Source organism: Panthera leo, chromosome A3 (assembly GCF_018350215.1).
Source record: "Panthera leo isolate Ple1 chromosome A3, P.leo_Ple1_pat1.1, whole genome shotgun sequence".
In the NCBI taxonomy this organism is placed as follows: domain Eukaryota; kingdom Metazoa; phylum Chordata; class Mammalia; order Carnivora; family Felidae; genus Panthera; species Panthera leo.
This window is the reverse complement of record NC_056681.1, coordinates 87850749-87869857: the sequence shown is the minus strand read 5'-3', so window position 1 is coordinate 87869857 and position 19109 is coordinate 87850749. Positions and strand designations below refer to the sequence as shown.

General features: G+C 50.6%; 1 protein-coding gene across 7 annotated transcripts in view; it reads right to left on the bottom strand.

Moving 5' to 3' along the window:
* The window catches only part of DYSF (dysferlin), a 224646-nt gene extending 210732 nt beyond the window's left edge, over positions 1 to 13914 (bottom strand). For 4 of the 7 annotated variants that reach the window (XM_042932648.1, XM_042932652.1, XM_042932650.1 and 1 more), the window contains exon 1: positions 13518 to 13914. In XM_042932648.1, coding sequence (XP_042788582.1) covers positions 13518 to 13605 — 88 coding nt within the window. In that variant the 5' untranslated portion in view covers positions 13606 to 13914. Of the gene's footprint in view, positions 1 to 3801; positions 4023 to 13517 lie in introns of those variants that run through there. The other 3 variants (XM_042932651.1, XM_042932649.1, XM_042932653.1) reach the window with 1 other exon arrangement.
* Positions 13915 to 19109: the final 5195 nt, after the last annotated feature.

Sequence of the window (19109 nt, the reverse complement as noted above, 5' to 3'; positions counted from 1 at the left end):
CATTGTATGTACTTTACATGGGTGTTAAATTTCACACCTAAAAATTGCTTTTTTGAAAAAGAGGAAAAAAGAATCTTGGATAACTGATAACAAGTTGATTCAAAGTACCTGGATTTGGGGCCATTCATTACTTTTGCCTCATATATTCCTGCAATATATCCTTTTTAAGATTTTTATTTATTTATTTTATTTTGAGAGACAGTGCACACGCGCTCAAATTGGGGAGGAGCAGAGAGAGAGGAGAGACAGAGAGAGAGAGAGAGAGAGAGAGAGAGAAAGAGAGAGAGAGAATCCCAAGCAGGCTCTGCACCAACCTGGAGATCACCACCTGAGCCAAAATCAAGAGTCAGACACTTAACCGACTGAGCCACCCACGCACTCCTATAATAAATCCTTTTTTTACACTGAGTATGCATTATGTTCACAAAAAGAAAATAGAAGGTTATTTCAACGCTTTAAAACCACTTTATAATGTTTAAAAAGCCAGATTCAGAGAGCCCTGCAGCCCACATTCCCTATACAGCTGAGGCACACCAGCCCCTAAGAAGTCTTTCCACCTTCAGAAGTTTCTATAAGATCCCCCAGCCTCCTGCCCAGAGCCTAGAGACCAGCCCCCACCTCTGTGCTCCCCCACCCCCACAGGAGACAGAAGGGTGGGAAGGAGGAGAAAGGGAGAGGGGCCCACTAGAGAGACATAGGAAGGAAGAGAGGCCCTGACAGGATGAAAGAAAGGGAAGGAACAGTAATGCCTGGGTGAAGCAGGGTAGAAATTCACCAAGCCAGGTCACAGGAGAGCACACCCTCAAAGAAATAACATGTCTGAGCTCCAAGGGAAGAGGGATCTGGTTTTGCTTTTGGCTGTGTCCCCAGCACCTTGATTAGCACCAGCACATACTAGGTGCTCAATAAATATTTGTTCGGTGAACTAAGTGCATGAATGAAGAGGCATAAATAATCACATTAGCCAGTGGAAAATGGGTAGAACAGAAGAGAGGCACAGTCATCAAATGCTATAGGAAATGAAGCCGTTCATTCATGCAGATAATCTGTCAAACCTATCTGCCACAGCCCAGGTACCCATGGTAGTTTTAGTTAACTAATTAGTTAATTAGTACAGAACAAAGGAATGATAAGTATTCATTAATAGCCTCCACCCTGAACCCATGAGAGAGGGAGAACCCATGAGAGAGGACCCAGAAAGTGGCCTCAGAGTCCAGCCTCCCAGAGCTCATGGTCTATTTCGGGAGGTAGGTCCTGAAATTACATCCGAGCCTGGAATGCCCTGGGAACAACTGCGGGGAAAGTGGGGCCGGCCAGGCCCATGCATTTGGGGCTGCAAGTGGGAGCCAAGCAACCAGTGCAGGCTGGTTTCTCTGCAAGCAGGCCACAGTGCCCTCTGTGCCATGAGGGGATCAGGCTCTAGGCTTCTCACCTCACTAACTGCACATCTGAAATGTTGGAGAATTTTTAGAAACACCTATATCTGGGCCCCTCCTCCAGAGATTCAAGCGAAGAGGGGATAAGGAGGTTGGTAGCGGTCTTTTTTAAAGCTCTCCACGTGTTCTGTTGTGCAGCCAGGGTAGAGCACCCCAGCCTAAATGATCTGTAAATTCTGGGTCTGATTCTAATGGCCTCTCTCCCTAAGTGTCAACTCAGCCATGGACTGCAGTATGAATAGCCTCTGGGGTGGGAGTGGGGGAGGGAATGACATTAATTTCACATTTCACCACATCTCACATCAATTTCTCTTAGAGTGTGGTTCCAAAATGTTCTGCAGCAAGTAGATGTTAAGCACTGAGTCTCAGACCTCTTGGACCTTGCTGGATCAGAATCCAGAGGATTCTCAGGCACAGCAAGTATGAGGACCACTGGCCCAGACTGCATGAGGCTTCAGGCACATCTGAAGGATGGTCAGAGCCTGGGCCAGAAAGCACACGAACACTACAGAGAACTGCTTTGTGCTCAGCACTGGGCATCCTGATAAATAGGACAGGCTGCTGCTCTCAAGCAGTCACAGCATTCTAAGCGTGGATCTGAGTGCTGGGCACAGGCTGGCTGGGGTGAGCACTCTAGCAGACCTAGTAAGGTGCTGTACACACAGAGAGAAGAGACTCATTCGTGAATGCCAGCGGAAGCCTGGGTGCCTTCTTGGAGAAGGTGGCATTGCAGCAGAGCTTTGAAAAACAATAGGCTTTGAACAGTTGGAGATGTTACATTCTATTATATTTCCATTTTGCTAGGAGTTTATCAATGCAAATAAATAGTAAAGCATCACAAGGGTGGGGGGGGTGTGAATACTGAGAGGACAGCCGCTGAATGGGGTACCTGGGCCAGGGCAACAGCCAACAGGGGCCTCAACAGATGTGGTCACCTTCCTGACCCAACGGCACTGCCCACTCCAAGAACTCCCTGCCATGACCACTGACCTGGACACATGGCTTCCCCAGGTTTCCATTTCCTTACCTGCAGAATGGAGAGATTGGGAGTTACCACAAGACTGTTCCAGAACCAGAGGGAAAGAGCTGTGAACAGATCCCAAAGCATCCAGGAGACCTAGGCTTCTCTAGGCCCCTGGTCTCAAGACCCTTACAGGACTTCTTTTCCAGCCAGAGGTGGACCCACAATTTCTATAAGGGAATGGCTTAGGCAGATGAGCTAGCGACCTTGTCGTGAAGTTGCATTTCATAGTAGGCATCCAGTAATGTCACCAGCTCACGAAAACAGCAAAGCTTTCCAAAATGCGTTTACTTACATTTTTCAAAAGAGGGATAAAATGTAAACTGTCCCATAACAAAGAATAAATGTGAGTATTTCTCACTTTGCCAAATTGTGTCTGCCATCTATGGTCATTATTAGTTTGAGGAGCTTGGAGTCCGGATGGAGATCCTGGGTCAGAGCTAAAGAGCCCCCTGGTGCCCTCACTGTTTTCAAATCTCAGGAAAACACCGGCCACTTTTCCCTCTACTTTTGGTAAGAGAGAAACCAAAAATAAATTTATCTTTCTTTGCAGAACTGGGGTCCTGACTCACAGCCATTGTTCCTTCTCTTCATTTTAACATATCCTTCCTTTTCTCTTTCCCCCTCTTGAGACACCTCCTCCCATGAGAATGTCTACCTTAAAGGGGATGGGTTAAGGGTACATGGTGAGAAGGGGGGTTAGGAGTCCTTTGTTGCTCGAGAGAGAGAGAGAGAGAGAGAGAGAGAGAGAGAGAGACCCTCTCTTGTCTAAGCACCTCATGTAGATGCTTAGGCTCTTTGAATTCTGAAAAACATCCTTGACACCGCTCAAAATTCTAGCGTCAAGGCCATATCGCTCCTATTTTGTTCCTTTTCTTCCCAATTGAGGCATGGCGGATTCAATATGGCCAGTGTTCAATAAAGACGGGCGAATGAATGAATGAATGAATGAACGAACGAAATAAAGACACAACTTCAAAAGCACACCATCTACACGCCCAGTTTGTAAGCGATCCTGATTCCACTCTCTGTTCTGCACCCATCTTTCTTTTCTCACCCTTAGCCTCACTGCCCGGTAAAGGGTTCTCACATCATACCTCCGGGAACGGGTCTTAGAAAAGTGGCAACTATTACATACTATAGCACTTTCCGTTTTCCAAAACTGCAGAGCACTATGGTATTTATTATGCTCTGGTTCATCCTCCTCGCCCTCCCTGCAGGGCTGAGATTTCCGTCCCCGTGCCCTGGGCTAGGGTTAGTGCCGGAGCCGTGGCCGCAGATGCGGCCGCGCGCGGAGGGTCGGACGGCGCGGGCGCGCGGGTGCCGCGGCCAAGGGGCTCTCACCTCGGAAAGTCAGGCTGGCGACCGGGTCGCTGCGCCGGTCCTTCTTCACACTGGGGAGGTTGCTGGCCCTCACCAGCAGGCAGCACAGCATGGTTGGGCCGCCCCGGGCGCGCAGAGGCACGCGGGCAGGACGGGAGCGGGAGCAGGGGGCCCGGGCACCAGCGAGCGAGAGCCCGGCACCGCGGCACCCGCGCCAGAGGGGAGCAGTCGCCTTCGCTGCGTTTCCGCGAAGAAGTCCGCGCGCCCGGCCGAGGCCGCGGGGAGGACACAGGACACCCGCTGGGCGGACCGTCCCACCCCCGCCCGGCCCTAGCCCCCGCCCAGGCCCGCCCCGCGGGTGGCGGGCGGGGCGGGGCTGGGGTCAGATGGGCGCCGGTGGCTGCGCTGGTCCCCCTCGGCGGATACCCGCCCCGGGCCGGGAACGGAAGCGGCGCTGACGCGGAGCGCACAGCTGAGCCAGGCGCCGGCGACTCGAGCCCGGCGCTCTGCCCGCCGGGGCCGGAGCGCACCAGTGCCGACCTCGCGGGAGGCCGCGGCTCTGCACCCCGCTGCGCCCAGCCAGGCTCCGCACGCCTAGGACGCCGGGAGACTGGGGAACGAGCGAAGGCGGGAGGAGGGGACATCCGGCCGCAGGAACGCGAGAGTCTGCGGAAAACTACCAGTTGCAGCGAGTGTGCGGAGCGGCGGGGCGACACGCTCCAACCCGAGCCCCCGGCTTCGCGCCGCCCGACCAATTACCCGCCCGCGGTGCCCAGGCGGCCGTTCTGGAAACACTCCCGGACCGGCCCGAGCCTCGCGAACCCGCCCCTCAGCTTCTCCAAGCAGTCTGGGGTCGCTCGTCTCCGTGCGCTGAGGTGTTTAAATTATATTGCGTTCCCTGAAGCACACCGATCCACACGCTGCCCACTCGGTCCCCCTGCCACCGCCTCGACAGCAACCTCCAGGCCCCCCTCACCCCCTACAGGGGGGAGGAATTGAGTTTAGCGCGAGCCTTGAGTGCTTGTCAGGTCCTTTGCAGCTGGTGGACTTCTCGACCACGGGAGCCCTGGCTTCTCATCTCTACACCCCTACACCGCAGCACCTAGCACGGGGCAGGACACTGCCCCTCCGCCACCTCCTCACCGGTCCTTAGCCTAAATTCAGTGGCTAGTCATCATTCTGCCGCAAAACCTCTCAACTCGCTTTCCCCTCTCTTATTTAGAGGCTCCAGCATTTTTCATGTGGGTAAACCATAACCTGGTAAAATCCAACTCTGCTTACTCCACCCTGCACCGAAGATGTTGGAGAATCACAGATCTAACCTGCCCCCACCACTTGATAACCGTGACTCCTGACTCAGGTGCACCCTGACTGCTACCCAGCAAGCAATCTTTCCACAGTCTCTTCAGAGAGGACTGTCATACTTCTCTCTCCCCAAACCTACAACATGCCAAGCCACCCTCACTCTGTTTGCTTCCTATTTACTGAGTACAGAACTTCCCCCAGGCTCCCAGGCTCCTAACCCCCATCAGCATCTGTGCCCAAATCCTTTGCCTTCTCTCCCATTTTTAATTCTTTTTCATTTTATTTATTTATTTTGAGAGAGAGAGAGAGCGCTTGGGGGAGAAGCACAGAAGGAGACAGAAAGAGAATCCCAAGCAGGCTCCATGCTCAGCGCAGAGCCCGATGTGGAGCTCAAACTCACCAACCGTGAGATCATGACCTGAGCCCAAACCAAGAGTCGGAAGCTCAATGACTGAGCCACCAGGTGCGCCAACCTTCTCTCCCATTTTTTATGAATGAAACATCTATACTCCTAAGACCGGCTGGACACTTGGGCACTGGATCCCACCCCTTCAGTGACAAGTCTGAGGCTGTCTTCTCCCCAACCTTAAAGGTTGCACCTTTTCTAGCTGGCTGGGGACTTCCTCCGGACTCTCCCACTCTCCCTGGGTGACCCCACTACCTTCATGATGAGGTGGACACTTGCTTCCTCTCCAACATTCAGACCTCCTTCATCCCTCTTAGCAGAACGCAGCTGTTCAGGTATGATCCCTCAGGCCCAGCTCCAGGTAGATCCTGATCTATCTGAGCCCATCTCCTGGCAACGGCTCTTGCTTTAGCACCAGACATGCATCCTGAGTTGTTCTCCAGAAGGGATGGGCTTTTACTCCGGAAACGGACAAGCCCAACTCCCTCCCCTGATTCTTAAGAATAAGGAAGCATGAGGATCCCATTGGCCTACCATCTCTAGGATGCAGCAGACACCTGTGGCAGCAGACCAGAGAGAAAAATGGTCTGCCTGGGTCTGAGATGACTCTGGAGCTGTACGCTGTAAATGCACAGAACCCACCATGTCTCTGGATCCTACTGGGGCCTAGTACTCGATGGGAGTTCCCTCCAAGGGGGCATGTATTGCGAGGGAAGGTCACCCTAAGACTGTTAATTATTAAAGCCTACTTGAGGCAAGAGCTCACTTACTTGAAGCTTAAATCTTCCTTGCTGACACCCATGACTTTGGTAGCATCTATGTGCCCACAGTATCCAAATGCCTCCACTGAGGCATTTTCTCTACTACCCTCTCCTGCCTGGGCCACTGCAGGGGCCTCCCAGCTGGTCACCTCTAGTCCATTATCTACACTGGGGCCAGGTGATCTTACGACAGATATGATCAGGCCTCAAAGGCCTCCCTTGCTCTTGGGATGAAGCCCAGATCCCTCACCTCCACCCACTGAGAAAGGCCACTCCACCCCTCACTCTCTGAGTCCCAGCTCCTATGGCTTCTCAGGTTTGGGAACGTGCTGAGCTCTCTTCCAACTTGGAGCCCTGCCGTCTCCTCTGCTTGTGAACGCCTTCCCCTCTCTCTTTACAGGGCAACCCCCATGCATCCTCAGGCCTCAGCTTACATATTGCGTCCCTGGGGAAGCCGTCTCTGACATCCTGGCCTAGCAAATCCTGGTCCCTCTGGCAAAATCCTGGCCTAGCAAATCCTGGTCCCTCTGGCAAAAAAAAATCCTGGCCTAGCATCCTGGTCCCTCTGGCAAACAACTGGACAGCCGCACTTTTATTCTTGGCATTCATTGCAATTATAAGGAATAACTGTGTAATTATCTGCTCGAGGTCTAGCTGGATGGTGGGGTCAAGGAGGGGAGAGACCAAGGACATCTCAATCGGCCAGGTATTCCCAGTGCACAGTAAGGGCCGGCCTGCGGTTGGCGTAGTGGCCAGTGGACTTGGTTCCCCAGTGTCCTTTCCCCGCATGAGGAGATTAAGCCAGTGGTTCTCAAAGAGGGCAGTACTGCCCCCTGGTGGAGTTTTGGATATGATGATTTGGGATATTTTTTACTGTCCCAGTGATTCCAGGCTGTGTTCCTTTCCCCCAGCTCGCCACACCCCGCCACCTCCTCCTGCTTGAATCCATCAGAGGTAGCACAGGAAATCTGTAGGGGGCATATCAGATATTTCCAGGGGAATATTCCAAAGAACTCGTACATACAAACATTTGGCTTGTGTCCCAGCAACAGGGGCTCCACACGTCTGTTCTGTAAACCAGAAAAGCAGCAGCTGGTGGCCTGAGCCCCGGACACTTCCTGAGGCCCCTTTCCCATTCCAACCTCCAGCTTCCCAGCCTGGCTGCTGTTCGCTGCTTCCTGATGAGATAACTGACTGTTCCTTTGGAGACATCATAGTGCAGCCTCGTCCTAAAGGGGGCTTCCTCCCAAAGGGACTTGTATCAGGAATGCAGTTCTCACGGACAGCCAGCTGGGCCTTCAACTTGTCGCCTTTCTATATGTTCTCCCCTTCTTCTACAGAAATGTTGCACAGTTTTACCTGGACACATGGCCACCCAAATAGAAACTAGATATGGCCTCACAACTAGATATGGCCATGAAACCAAGTGATGGCCAGCAGGGTATGAGCAGAATGTACAGAACTGTCTGATTGTATCCTTATAGGGAAGAGGAACGCCTGCCTGTGCTGTGATACAGGTTGTGATGGTGAAGTCACCAACCATGTTGTCAAGGGGACCCCCAGGAATAGCAGAGCAACAAGACAGGAGGATCTGGTGCTAGACAGCCCTGTGGGTCAGAACCTTACTGGCCAGAACTGCCTAAACATCAACTAGGAGGTAAGTGAGAGAGACTATCGTGTTCACACCACCATTAGTTAGGGCTCACTAATAGCCAGGTTTGCACCCCACCTGAAGCTCAGGTACGGGACAGCTCCTCAGCACCCCAGACTACCCCAGTACCTCTGTGAAGGTGGTAGGGCCAGCTTAGGAGCCACTGAGAGGTAGCAAGGCGGTGAGGGGACCTGTTTTGAAGCTGAGTCTGCATAGCAAGCCCGGACTTTACTTAAGATGTCACGTTAACTGCAACAACATTTCAGGGCTGATAGAGATGAGGAGGAAGGGACTAGAGTTCTCCTCGATTTGCCCCATTGCCCCATCGGTGTATTCACAGATAGGTGCTGACTGATAATCCCAAGAGAGAGGAGACTGGCTGTCTGTTATCCCAAGAGCCCAGGACTAAGGTCTCCAAGATTGAATGAAACACCGTGCTTCACACACTGTCATTGGTGTCCCCTGGGGGTGCATTTGGCCTACAGACCTATTGTCTTTGAGCAACACAATGTTTTATAACAAAATAATACCTTAATTAAACATCAGGAGGTTTCTCCTACAAATCCGAATTTATAGCTTCTCTTGAAAAATCAGAGAAGCTGGCACATGGGCCCAAATTCTCTGCCTGACAGTGCCTATCTGGCACCTGCGCAGTGAGCCGTGCACTCTCAGCTCACTCCACTTGCCACCACTTACCCAACGTGCATGTGCTTTTCCTTCTGACCTCATCTTAGTTACACCACCTCCCAGGCTCCCCTAAGTGTGTGTTTTTGGTCCCTGACCTCTTCTGTCACCTATTAGGGGTCCTACCTCCCTGTCGGTCAAAGAAGAGGTACTTCTAACTGAGATTCTTCTTGTTGCTGGAGTTGGGCCGACTGGTATCTTCTGGCTCAGGTCTCTCTTTTTACCAAGGCCTGACGTGGGGTGACCAAGAAGCAAACACACCTTGCCCCTCTGCTCAATAATACCAACCTTGAGATGAAGACTCTGCCTATGAATTTACAGGATTCCTTCAGGGCACAAGTGTCAAGGTCCAAGAACTTCCAAGAGTATGGACGGTCCAAGGCATCCTTCTGCCCTCTCCCCTCACATTCACTGAAGGATACGTGCTCCATTGATAGCCCAATCCAAAGCTGGGACTGAAAGGGCACCTGTGTATCCACCAAGGGTGTAGAATGTACAGGCAGCAGTGACTCTGGCCATGGCCATGATCATGTGAATTCCTGGGCAGAACCATCTTGTAGTGGTAACAATCAGATGGTCCTGGGCCTCCATCCCAGTCCACCCTTTTCTAGCTGTGTGACCTGAGGCATGTGACTTGATCTTTGAGAGTCTGCTTCCACTTCTGTGAAATCGAGAGAATGATACTTCACAGAGCTGTTGGGAGGATTCAAACTGAACGATAGCCCTTCCGGCACAATGGCTGGCACACAGTAGGTTACAGTAGATGTTAGCACTCTACTGGCTAACATTTCATTCTAATGAAGCAATTTGGAAAGAGATTAGCATACAGATAGCTGAGATTGAGCATGACTTTGACCTGGGGAGAGGCGCGGAGAAGGTTTGTAGGCTTGAAGGGTCACCAGAGGAATATTTGTCCCAAGAAAGATCTACCACCACGGTGATGGCCGTGGCCAGACATCAGGCAGGTGGACAAATGCCTTCAGCTCAGAAGGGGCTGCTCCAGAGTGGGCAGCCAGAGGAGATAGGACCAGGGTCCCTTGAGGCAGAGGGGATGGCCACTCACCACGGAGCCCCTTGTGCCCAGTGTGATGCAGCCAATGATAGGAATGACCAGGCAAAAAAGATAGTGACAGTCTTCTTGGATGTGTGAAGTGATTTCCTTGTACATGTACAATGCATGTTAACTATAATAATTATTATAATAAATATATATATATAATCATGTATAATATTAGTAATAATAGCTAGTATGCATTGAGTGCCAAGAGACTATGTCAAAGAGACTGGACTCCAGGGTGTGAGCAGACCTGGGTTCAAATCCTGCCCCTCCACCTTTTACTGCTTGTCTCTTGAAAATCAAAGGTAATTATGACCCAAAGGAAATCGTGAAGCGGTGAAAGATGGAGCTCTGGAGCCAGATTGCATGAGCTCGATTCCCAACTCCACTACTTACCAGTGTATAATGTAACCTCTTTGTGCCAGTTTTCTCATCTGTAAAATGGGGGTGATATTTGCTATTATATATGGTTGCTAGGAGGGTTAAGTGTTTACATACAAGTGCCTGGTACAAATTATAGCTGGAACATGATGTAGCTCACGGTTAATGAGTTTTATTTAGAACAGTGCCTAGCACCTACTAAGCTCGGTATCAGTTAAATATGTCTCTTTCAAAGACTATTTTTTTGAGAGTGACAGAGCGCAAGCAGGGGAGAGAGAGAGAGACAAAGGATCTGAAGTGGGCTCTGTGCCAACAGCAGAGAGCCCAATGCTGGGCCTGAACTCAAGAACCAAGATCATGATCTGAGCCAAAGTCAAATGCTTTGACTGAGTCAAAAGCTGAGCCACCCAGGCGTCCCTAAATATGTCTCTTTCAAAGGATTGTTATGGAGTTTTAAAGAAACAGCAGCTGAAAATGGTACATTGTTTGTACTTAAATGAATGCCCATTCTCTCTCCTTGTGATGAATGTACATTTTCAAAACCAGAATCCTCCATCTATTAGTCATTTGTCTTATATTGTGTGCCCTGCAGCCTTGCACTGCCCCCTACTTTGACTCAGCCCCATGCCAGGTACCCCAAGCACCCCCCCACCCCTCCCGTGCTGGCTCAGGCTCATGGTGCCTGGGTGTGGGCAGCACATGGTATGCTTATTCATGAGCCATGGATGCTGAGAACAACAGAGGGCAGTGAAGAGGGGGGTGGGGGTGAGGATGGGAGGTGCTTTATGACCCTGTATGACCTTGGCCAGGCCCTTGCACTTCTCTGGGCCTATTTGTTCATCTCTAAAGAGGAAAAATATCCCTGTCTTTTGGCCTCACAAAGCTGCTGTGAGCATGACATGAATTTATGTGTGCACAGAGGAGGTGTCATTATGGGATATTATAATCAGGTAGCCAAAGGAGGAGATTTATGGGCCCAACACCTAAAGGGTCTGGCTAACTGGTGAGGGACTACTCCCCAGAAGGGTGTTTGGCTCTGAGTAGTGATAGTGTGTCCCTGAGACTGGGGCCTTCTGTGTAATCATTCGCCAGCTTGGCTCTGGCTGGGAGAAGGAGGGTGAACAGGCCTGAATGCGGCAGGGAGGCCAAATTTGGACTTGGGTTAAGAGCAGGGACAGTGCAGGAGGTGGAATGTGTCCAGGGCTGGGGGAGGGAGGGACTGCATTCCCGGTGACTGGGAGTGTGGGCTCACCAGCCCCCTCTGGGGGCACTCACTGTCAGCGCAGACAGCCTACTTCCTTTCTCCCAGGGAAGGGGAGACCACCCAGGGGAGCCAGACAGCAGGCAAAGGGCAAGGCTGCAGACTGAAATCACGCAGGTGGGGGGAGGGGCGAGTCAGAGACACCAAGGGAGGATGACGGATGCGGGATGGGGAAGATGGCCCCACAGACAGCCCTTGGGGTTGAAATAATGACCGGAGAGGAGCCACACCAGCAGTACTCCTGTGGGTAAAGCACTTCAGGGGTTAGAAAGTGCTTCCCCATACATTATTCATTCTTTCCTTCCTCCTACTAGGGTTCAGGGCCTGGCATGGGTAGGGGAACCATGAATTATGAGACAAGTATGTGTGTGTGTGTGTGTGTGTGTGTGTGTGTATTAGGGGTGGGGGAGGGTGGGAGAGCTTGTGATCAGGGAAGGAAAATCTGGTTCAGGCTGAATGGACACCAGAGGAGACAAGACCCCTGAGAACACAGGCAGGGCTCCATGGTGGCCCCCCTTGAGGTTCTTTTATGCATTGGACAGCTCTAGAGGGTGCCATTTGCAAAGCTTGTTCAGCCCTTGGCCTAGGGCACTGTGATGGGGGCTAGGGCACTGGAGCAAGAGGCAGCTATTCAAGCACAGGGTTTCCCCCTCCCTCCAAGATGACAGTACCCTCCTTCCCCTCAGCTAGGGGGATATTCACGGTGGGTATGATGCTCCCTGCAGCTGAGCAACTAGGAGCCCTGGGCCCTTCGTGAGGCTGCTGGCCTGGCCTGACGTGCCCAGTGCTGAGGATGCAGAGGAAGTGTGGAGGCCCCCCTTTTGTGCCTTTGTCTTTCCCCTGGAAACACCTGGATAAATTTCATTTCCGGAGAAAACTGTGGGAAACTGGTGGAGAACAGGTCAAAACAACACGTTAGCAAAAAAAAACAGCTGTAGTGTCACCTCCCACTCCCCTTCTATCCCTCCTCTTGGCTCAGGCTGCTTTCCAGGTCACAGGCTCATTCAGTGAGCCCCAAATTTCACATCCAGGAGTGTGTGTGCACATGCACCTGTTCTGACATGTCTTTGTGTGCTGTGGTGGACACACGCCTTCTTTCTCTGAACCTTGGAACATCACAAATGTCATATGCAGTCCTGGGTGTACATGTGTCTCGGAACACGTATGTACATAAGCATCGGGCATCTGGGAACAAACAGGTATATCCAGGAACTCACGAAACTGAAAAGGGAGGTCTGTTGGATGTTATGATTTCTGAGGGCCTGAGATGAAGCCAGGTCTCTGAAGAGAAGGGAAGTGACAAGTAATAGAGACTGAGAACAAACCCACTGGGTTGGGGCTGGGGGCTGGACTCTCATACCCTTGGCTCCAGTCCTCCCCCCACCCCCATTGGCTCTAAACCTAAAAACCCAGCGGGGTAGACCACAGCTCTGGCTTGACTGTGAGGGCAGTCCCAGGAAGCAGATTGGGCCTGGTCCTCACTTCCTGGAGAAAAAGTTCAGTCATGACCATGGGAAGACTTTACTCTGGGAGGTCCCAATCTGATAGGGGAGTAGGCTCCTCTGTTCAAGGATGATGAAGATACCACTCCCCAGATACCACTCCCCAACAAGCTCCAGTCCGGTGGGAGGGGAGGGGAGAAAGGAGAAAGTTCCTAGAGGCTGGTGCTGGTGTCAGCCCTGCCAGCTGCTAAATTTCTCCCATCCTGTGCGGAAAGCCAGAGTAGGATCCCTGGACAGGAGAGCGGTGCCTCTGCCCCCAGTGGCCTCCTGCCTGCCAGCCCAGCCTGTGATAGAGAGCTGAGGCCTCGGAGAGCAGCCAGGCCCAGGCCCGGGGAAGACAGCAGGGCTATAAATAGGCCTGGGACCCAGCCTTCGGTGGAGAGGAGGAGATCCCCGCAGTACAGTGCGGGAAGACCTCTGCTAAGAGACCCAGAAGAGTGAGAGGAGAGGTGCTGGCCCCAACTTCCAGGCCCACTTTAGCCCCAACCTGGGTTCAGCTTCCAGGATCCAGAGAAGCGCTGCTCAATCACCTCACTCATTGCCTCAGTTTCCCTCTGGGTCGCCCCTTTCTGAGGATGTGTGTCTTTCCAACACTCAAAGTCAGTCTGGCTGGGGCGTGGAGTCTCTTCTCTCCCATCCCCGTGCCCTCTGGGTGGAGGTCTGAGGTGTCCCCTCTCTGACCACCCCCCCCCCTTCCCTCCGCCCGGCGGGGATGCAGGCCCCTCCTACCTGCAAACACCGCTGAGCAGTAGGCATCGCTGATATCGGTGTCTGGGGTGTGGACGTTCTCGGCGTAGAGGATGAAGACTCTCAGCATGACTGGCGCGAGAAAGGGCCCCGTGCGCCCAGGGCGCGGAGAGGGCTTGAGAAGGTCGTGGAGGATCTAGGCGCAGCTCGTGGGTCTCCTCACTGGAGAAGGCTGGAGGAGGGAGGCCGTTTGGGATCGCTGGCTGCCGGCTCAGATCTTCTGCTCTTAAAGAGGAACAGGCCAGCCCCGGGCTGCTCCAGTGGGCTACACGCGGTCCTCGCACCCTCTGCGCTTACCAGCTTGTCAGCAGGCGCTCTGAGAACTGGGGCTTCTGCTCATCTTCCACCCCCGCCGCCCTACCCGGCTCGGCCGAGCTGTAATTCAATGCTCCGGCCGCAGACTCTCCCAATGACAAGGCATTTTGCACCTGGCTGGGGAAGAGCGGACTGGGCGGCGGCCGCGATGGCGGAGGGCTGGCCCAGGGCTCAGGACGCCCAGCGCAGTCCAGATCTCGCTCCAAATGGGAGAAAGGCTCTGCCCCTCCCCCGACCTTCCACCCCCGGCCTCACTCCTCGCCAAGTCTGTCGCCTCCTCCCGACGCGGGGATTTGAGCACTCCCGGTCGGCCGGAGTCAGCGGGCCGCTCTGAGGACCATTTGGGGAGCAGGCGCAGGGACTGCGCTTTCCCGAGAAGCCAGGAGCTGAGGAATTTCATTGACCGACCTGGTCTAGCTGCCTTAAAAACTCTTGCTTACCGCCCCCTCCCCCCCACTTTCTGGCTATAAAAGCAACATCTGGTACCTTTAACACAAAAGCATAAAAGAAAGAAATCTCTGAGTCTGAAAAAAATAGTATTAACATTTGGAGATTTACCAATCCAGGCTTTTCCCTCTTGAGAGAGAGAGAGAGAGAGAGAGAGAGAGAGAGAGAGAGAGTGTGTGTGTGTGTGTGTGTGTAAATTAGAGCATTTATTATATTTCTGAGATCAATGTATATGCAGTTCTGTGCACTGCTTTTTCAGGTAACATTTTCTTGCATCATTATTCATTTTTCATAGACAATTTTTTCAATAGCTACATACTTTTGTATCATATGAATGGACTAGATTTACAAAACTTTCCCATTGTTATACATCACTATCATAACAGTGAGAAATACTTTTTTTTTTTGTATAAAAACTAGGATATAACCCCATCTTGAGCCCCTTGTGCTAGTTCCTTAGATTGGATTTTCAGCTTTGGAATGATAAGTTTGCAGGACATCCTTTTTTTTTTTAGGTCCTAGTACCTATTGCTAAACTGCTTTCTGGGAGCTGTGTAGATCCACTTTCCCAGCAGTTGGGTGACTCACCTTCTAAAGAGGGCCACTCTGATGGATGTGCACCTGTCAGCAAAACTTCTCTCCCAGCAACCCATGGGGGTAGCACACACACCCAGGGCAGGAGCAGATTGCTGGGGCTTTTTGCCCCACGGGTGGTAAGAGTGGGAGCAACCCTCCCTGAAAGGTCTGTAATTTTAGGATCAGGACAGCAAACATTTCCTGCAGCAACCTGTGTCTCTTCTTTTCTTTGCCTCTAGCACACTATGTGGTTGGGGAGGAGGGGGAAATGGGGGTTGAAATTCAATCATTCATTTAACAGGCGTGTATCAAGTCTTACAACATGCCAGGACTGTCCTGGGTGATGGGGACACAATGATGAGCAGAAGTGGCATGGTGCCTGTTATGGGCTGAATTGTCCTCCCCGCCCCCCCTCCCTGCCAAATCCATAAGTTGAAAATCTGTATGTTAATCCATATGCCCTAACCCCCCAGTTAGGAATGTGACTGTGTTTAGAGATAGGGCCTTTACAGAGGTGATTAAGTTAAAACAAGTCTGTGTGCTCTAATCCAATCCAACAAGTGTTCTTTTTTTTTTTTTTAATGTTTATTTTTGAGAGAGTGAGAGAGGGCATGAGAAGGAGAGGGGCAGAGAGAGAAGGAGACCCAGAATATGAAGCAGGCTGAGCTGTCAGCAGAGCCCAACGTGGGGCTCCAACTCACGAACCACGAGATCATGACCTTAGCCGAAATCGGACGCTTAACTGACTGAGCCACCCAGGCGCCCCCAACAAGTGTTCTTATAAGAGGAAATTTGGAATGGCGACACCAGGGATGCATGCACACAGAGGAAAGACCATGTGAGGATACAGTGAGAAGGTGGCTCTCAAAGCCAAGGAAAAATGTTTCAGAAGGAATCAAATTTGCCAACCAATAACTGGATTTTGGATTTCTAGCTCCCAGAACTGTGAGAAAATACATTGCTATTAAGTCACCCAGTCTGCTGTATATTGTTATAGTAGTTTGAGGAAACTAATATAGTCTCTGATTTCAAGGAGTATACACTTCAGTGGAGGAAACTGACACTTAATGAAATAATCAAGCCAATCATATACCAGTGCAAATCTGTAAAAGCAAAAAAGGACAGAAAATGGCGGCCCTCGTGTATCCTAGGAACAATGAGAGGTATCTGAGATGAGATGTGAAGGCCAGTTAGGAGTTCATTGGGCAAGACTGAGGTTGCGGCAGAGAAAAAGGGTGTTCTAGAGAGCAGTAAGAGAATGCTCTGGGTCAAGGCTCTGGGGAGAGCCTGGGAAAGACCACTGTGACTGGGGAGCAGGCTGGGCATAGGGGGTGTGGAGGTGTGGAGGAGGTGAGGCTGAGAGAACCACACAGGACCTGAGGTAGTCCAGAGGAATGACAGGATCTAATTTGCTTTTCAAATGCTCCCTCTGGTTGCTTTTTGAAGAATGAAGTGCAAGGCGCCAGACTGAAGGCAAAGAGATCAGTTAGAAGCTCCAGCAGAGGGATGGTGACCCAAGGTACTGAGAGTGGGTTGGAAGGAAGTAGAGCAAAGCTGGGAGGAAGTGGGAGGGACGTTCTGCAGAGCAAGCGTATGAGTAGATCAGGTTTCTTGCTGCTAACCTTGGCCATTATATGTTGCTGGACAAAAAAACTTTGGCTTGGATGAAGTAATTGACTCATTCATTCATTCACTTAGCCAACATTTATAGGGTGCCTGTATGTGGCAGGAATTGGCCAGATTCAAGTTTTAGAGAAGGGTACCAAGTAGGGGGTAAACTTTAATTTCATTGGGAAGAAGGCAAGAGGCCCTGTTGGTACAAGGAAAGCCCAAATTAAGATCTATTTTTAAAGAAGTACAGTTTGGCTCTATTCAGATGTATAAAGTAACACGAACCTGCTCTAAGGCAGAACTAAAATTGGATCTCAGAAGCACCTAGCTGCTTGCAAATGTGGTGTGACTAAAGTGATTTGACCAGAACCAGTTTTCTTTATCGGTTAAACACCCATCCCCTTGCAACTTCTCTACGTTATTTATTCATGCAGCAGGTTCTCTTCAAACTTTTTAAGTAAACTCTCCCCACAACATGGAGCTCACGCTCATGACCCAGAGATCAAGAGTTGCATGCTCTACTGACCAAGCCAGCCAGCCTCCACTCTCTTCAAACCTGTTATCCACAGGACATTCTGTACAGAAATAAATGGTTAGTAAGAATGCACCTCAACTTTATTCCTCAATGTGTAGGATATGTTTGGGGTGTCTTCTGTATTTCAAAGAACTACATTCTTTGAGACCACCCCCTGGCAAAGGGAAAGAGACCCAATTCAAGATTCAACACTGAACCAATCTGCTGCTCTCTTTCCAAGAATTTGGAATTGAGACTGAGGGATGCTAGCCTCTATGTGTGGCTGGAGCTGAACTGAATAAAACTGGAGGCTCAGAGGAACCACATGCATGGAAAAGTGGAGAAATTTGGAAAAAAAAAAAAAAAGAGACACCTTGATCTTGGACTTCTGGCCTCCAGAATTGTGAAAAAATAAATTTGTTGTTGTAACTACCACAGTTGTGACAATTGATTAAGAGCAGCCACAGGAAACTAATACACCAAGCCTCTGACAATGCAATCAGACCATTGTTGAAAAGAGCAGGCATTCAGAACGTTTTTTACTGCTTACTGTTTTGGGGCAGAAAAGGAAGGTCAACTCTCCAACCTCACTGCGAAATCAAGGAGCAAGTTTTACATTATTTCCCAGTAGAAAAAAGAAAGAAAAAAAGCAGCAGATTTTTAGCGAAAGAGGTAATTTGGAAAACGTACATGATTTCTATGTTCTCTGCCATACATATCTTGGCAAAACTTCCTGAGAACCACAAACCTGGTCACACTTCAGTCATCTTATGTTTCCCCTGAGAAGAAAAACTCATGGTAGTTTCAGAGGGCTTCAATTTCCCATGAAAGGGGCCTTTCTGAGAATCTACCATAATAAATACTTAGTAAACACTTGATAAATAGAAACTATTATTATCCGTTCAGGAATGGTTGCTGGTACAAGGGAAAGGAGTGTTCAGAATGGATGGTCAGATTCCTCTGGTCTGAAATTCCTCCCTGAAAGCCCTCCCTTTAAGCAGGGAGTGGAGAGCAGCTTGTCTGCTGAAGTGCATAGAACACAGCTCTGGGCCCATGTAAGTGGGTCCACTGGTGTGCACAGCCCTCCTTTTAACTTTATTTCAGAGGGTGAGGAGTCTCTAGATTGGATGAAGGAAAGCCTACACACACACACACACACACACACACACCCACACACACACACGGAGAGAGGGAGGGAAGGAGTAAGGAAGACAGAGACAGAGACAGAGTTTCTGAGGAAAAAGATGGGGTATGGGACAGACTAGGAATTAAACTTTTTTTAAAAGGTTTTAGTTGTTATTAAATTTTTAAAGTTGATTTATTTATTGAGAGAGAGCAAGTGGGGTAAGGGCAGAGAGAGAGGGACAGAGAGAGAATCCCACACTGATAGCATGAGCTTAACTGACTGAGCCACCCAGGCGCCCCTAAACTTTTTGTGAAGTGAGGTAATCTCACCTTGTAAAAGAGGCTACAACATCCCAGTACGTACCAATATTAGCAAATGTGAAGAAACCTACTGCAGGCCCCAGCAGGGGGGAGACTCAGGTCTTGGTGATGAATGGTTCCCTGCTAAGATGCAGAATAAGGGCACCAGCAGAGCTGATGCAGATGAGGGGGAGCAAGTGTGAGGGGGTCCCTGCTGTGTGTCTGGGGGAAGAGATTGGCCAGGGAGCTTTCTGACGCTCCATACCCTAAAATTCCTGTTGAATCATGGGAAGATATCACCACAAGGCCTAAAGAACATTTCCAGGAGTTAAGAGGGCAACAAACTGGTAGCATTTTCAGCGTTTCCTCCTTGGCTGAAGGGTAGGACTTTAGAGAAAGAAAGGACACCATGAGAAGTGAGTATCTGACATGTCAATGTTTCAAGTGTGGTCAATCTGAAGGTCCCCTGTATCAGAATCTTCTTGTAAAAAGTGGAGATACCTGGGTCCCTCTGCACTCCTACATCTATTGAGTCAAAATCTCTGCAAATGGCCCAGGATTCTGACTTTTAAAAGCTCCCCAGTTATTCTTTTGCAGACCAAAGACCAGGAACCACTGACCTGGGTAGTATCAAAGAAAAGGCTTTGGCTCTTTGGATCACAACCTAATATACCAGATGAATGCTT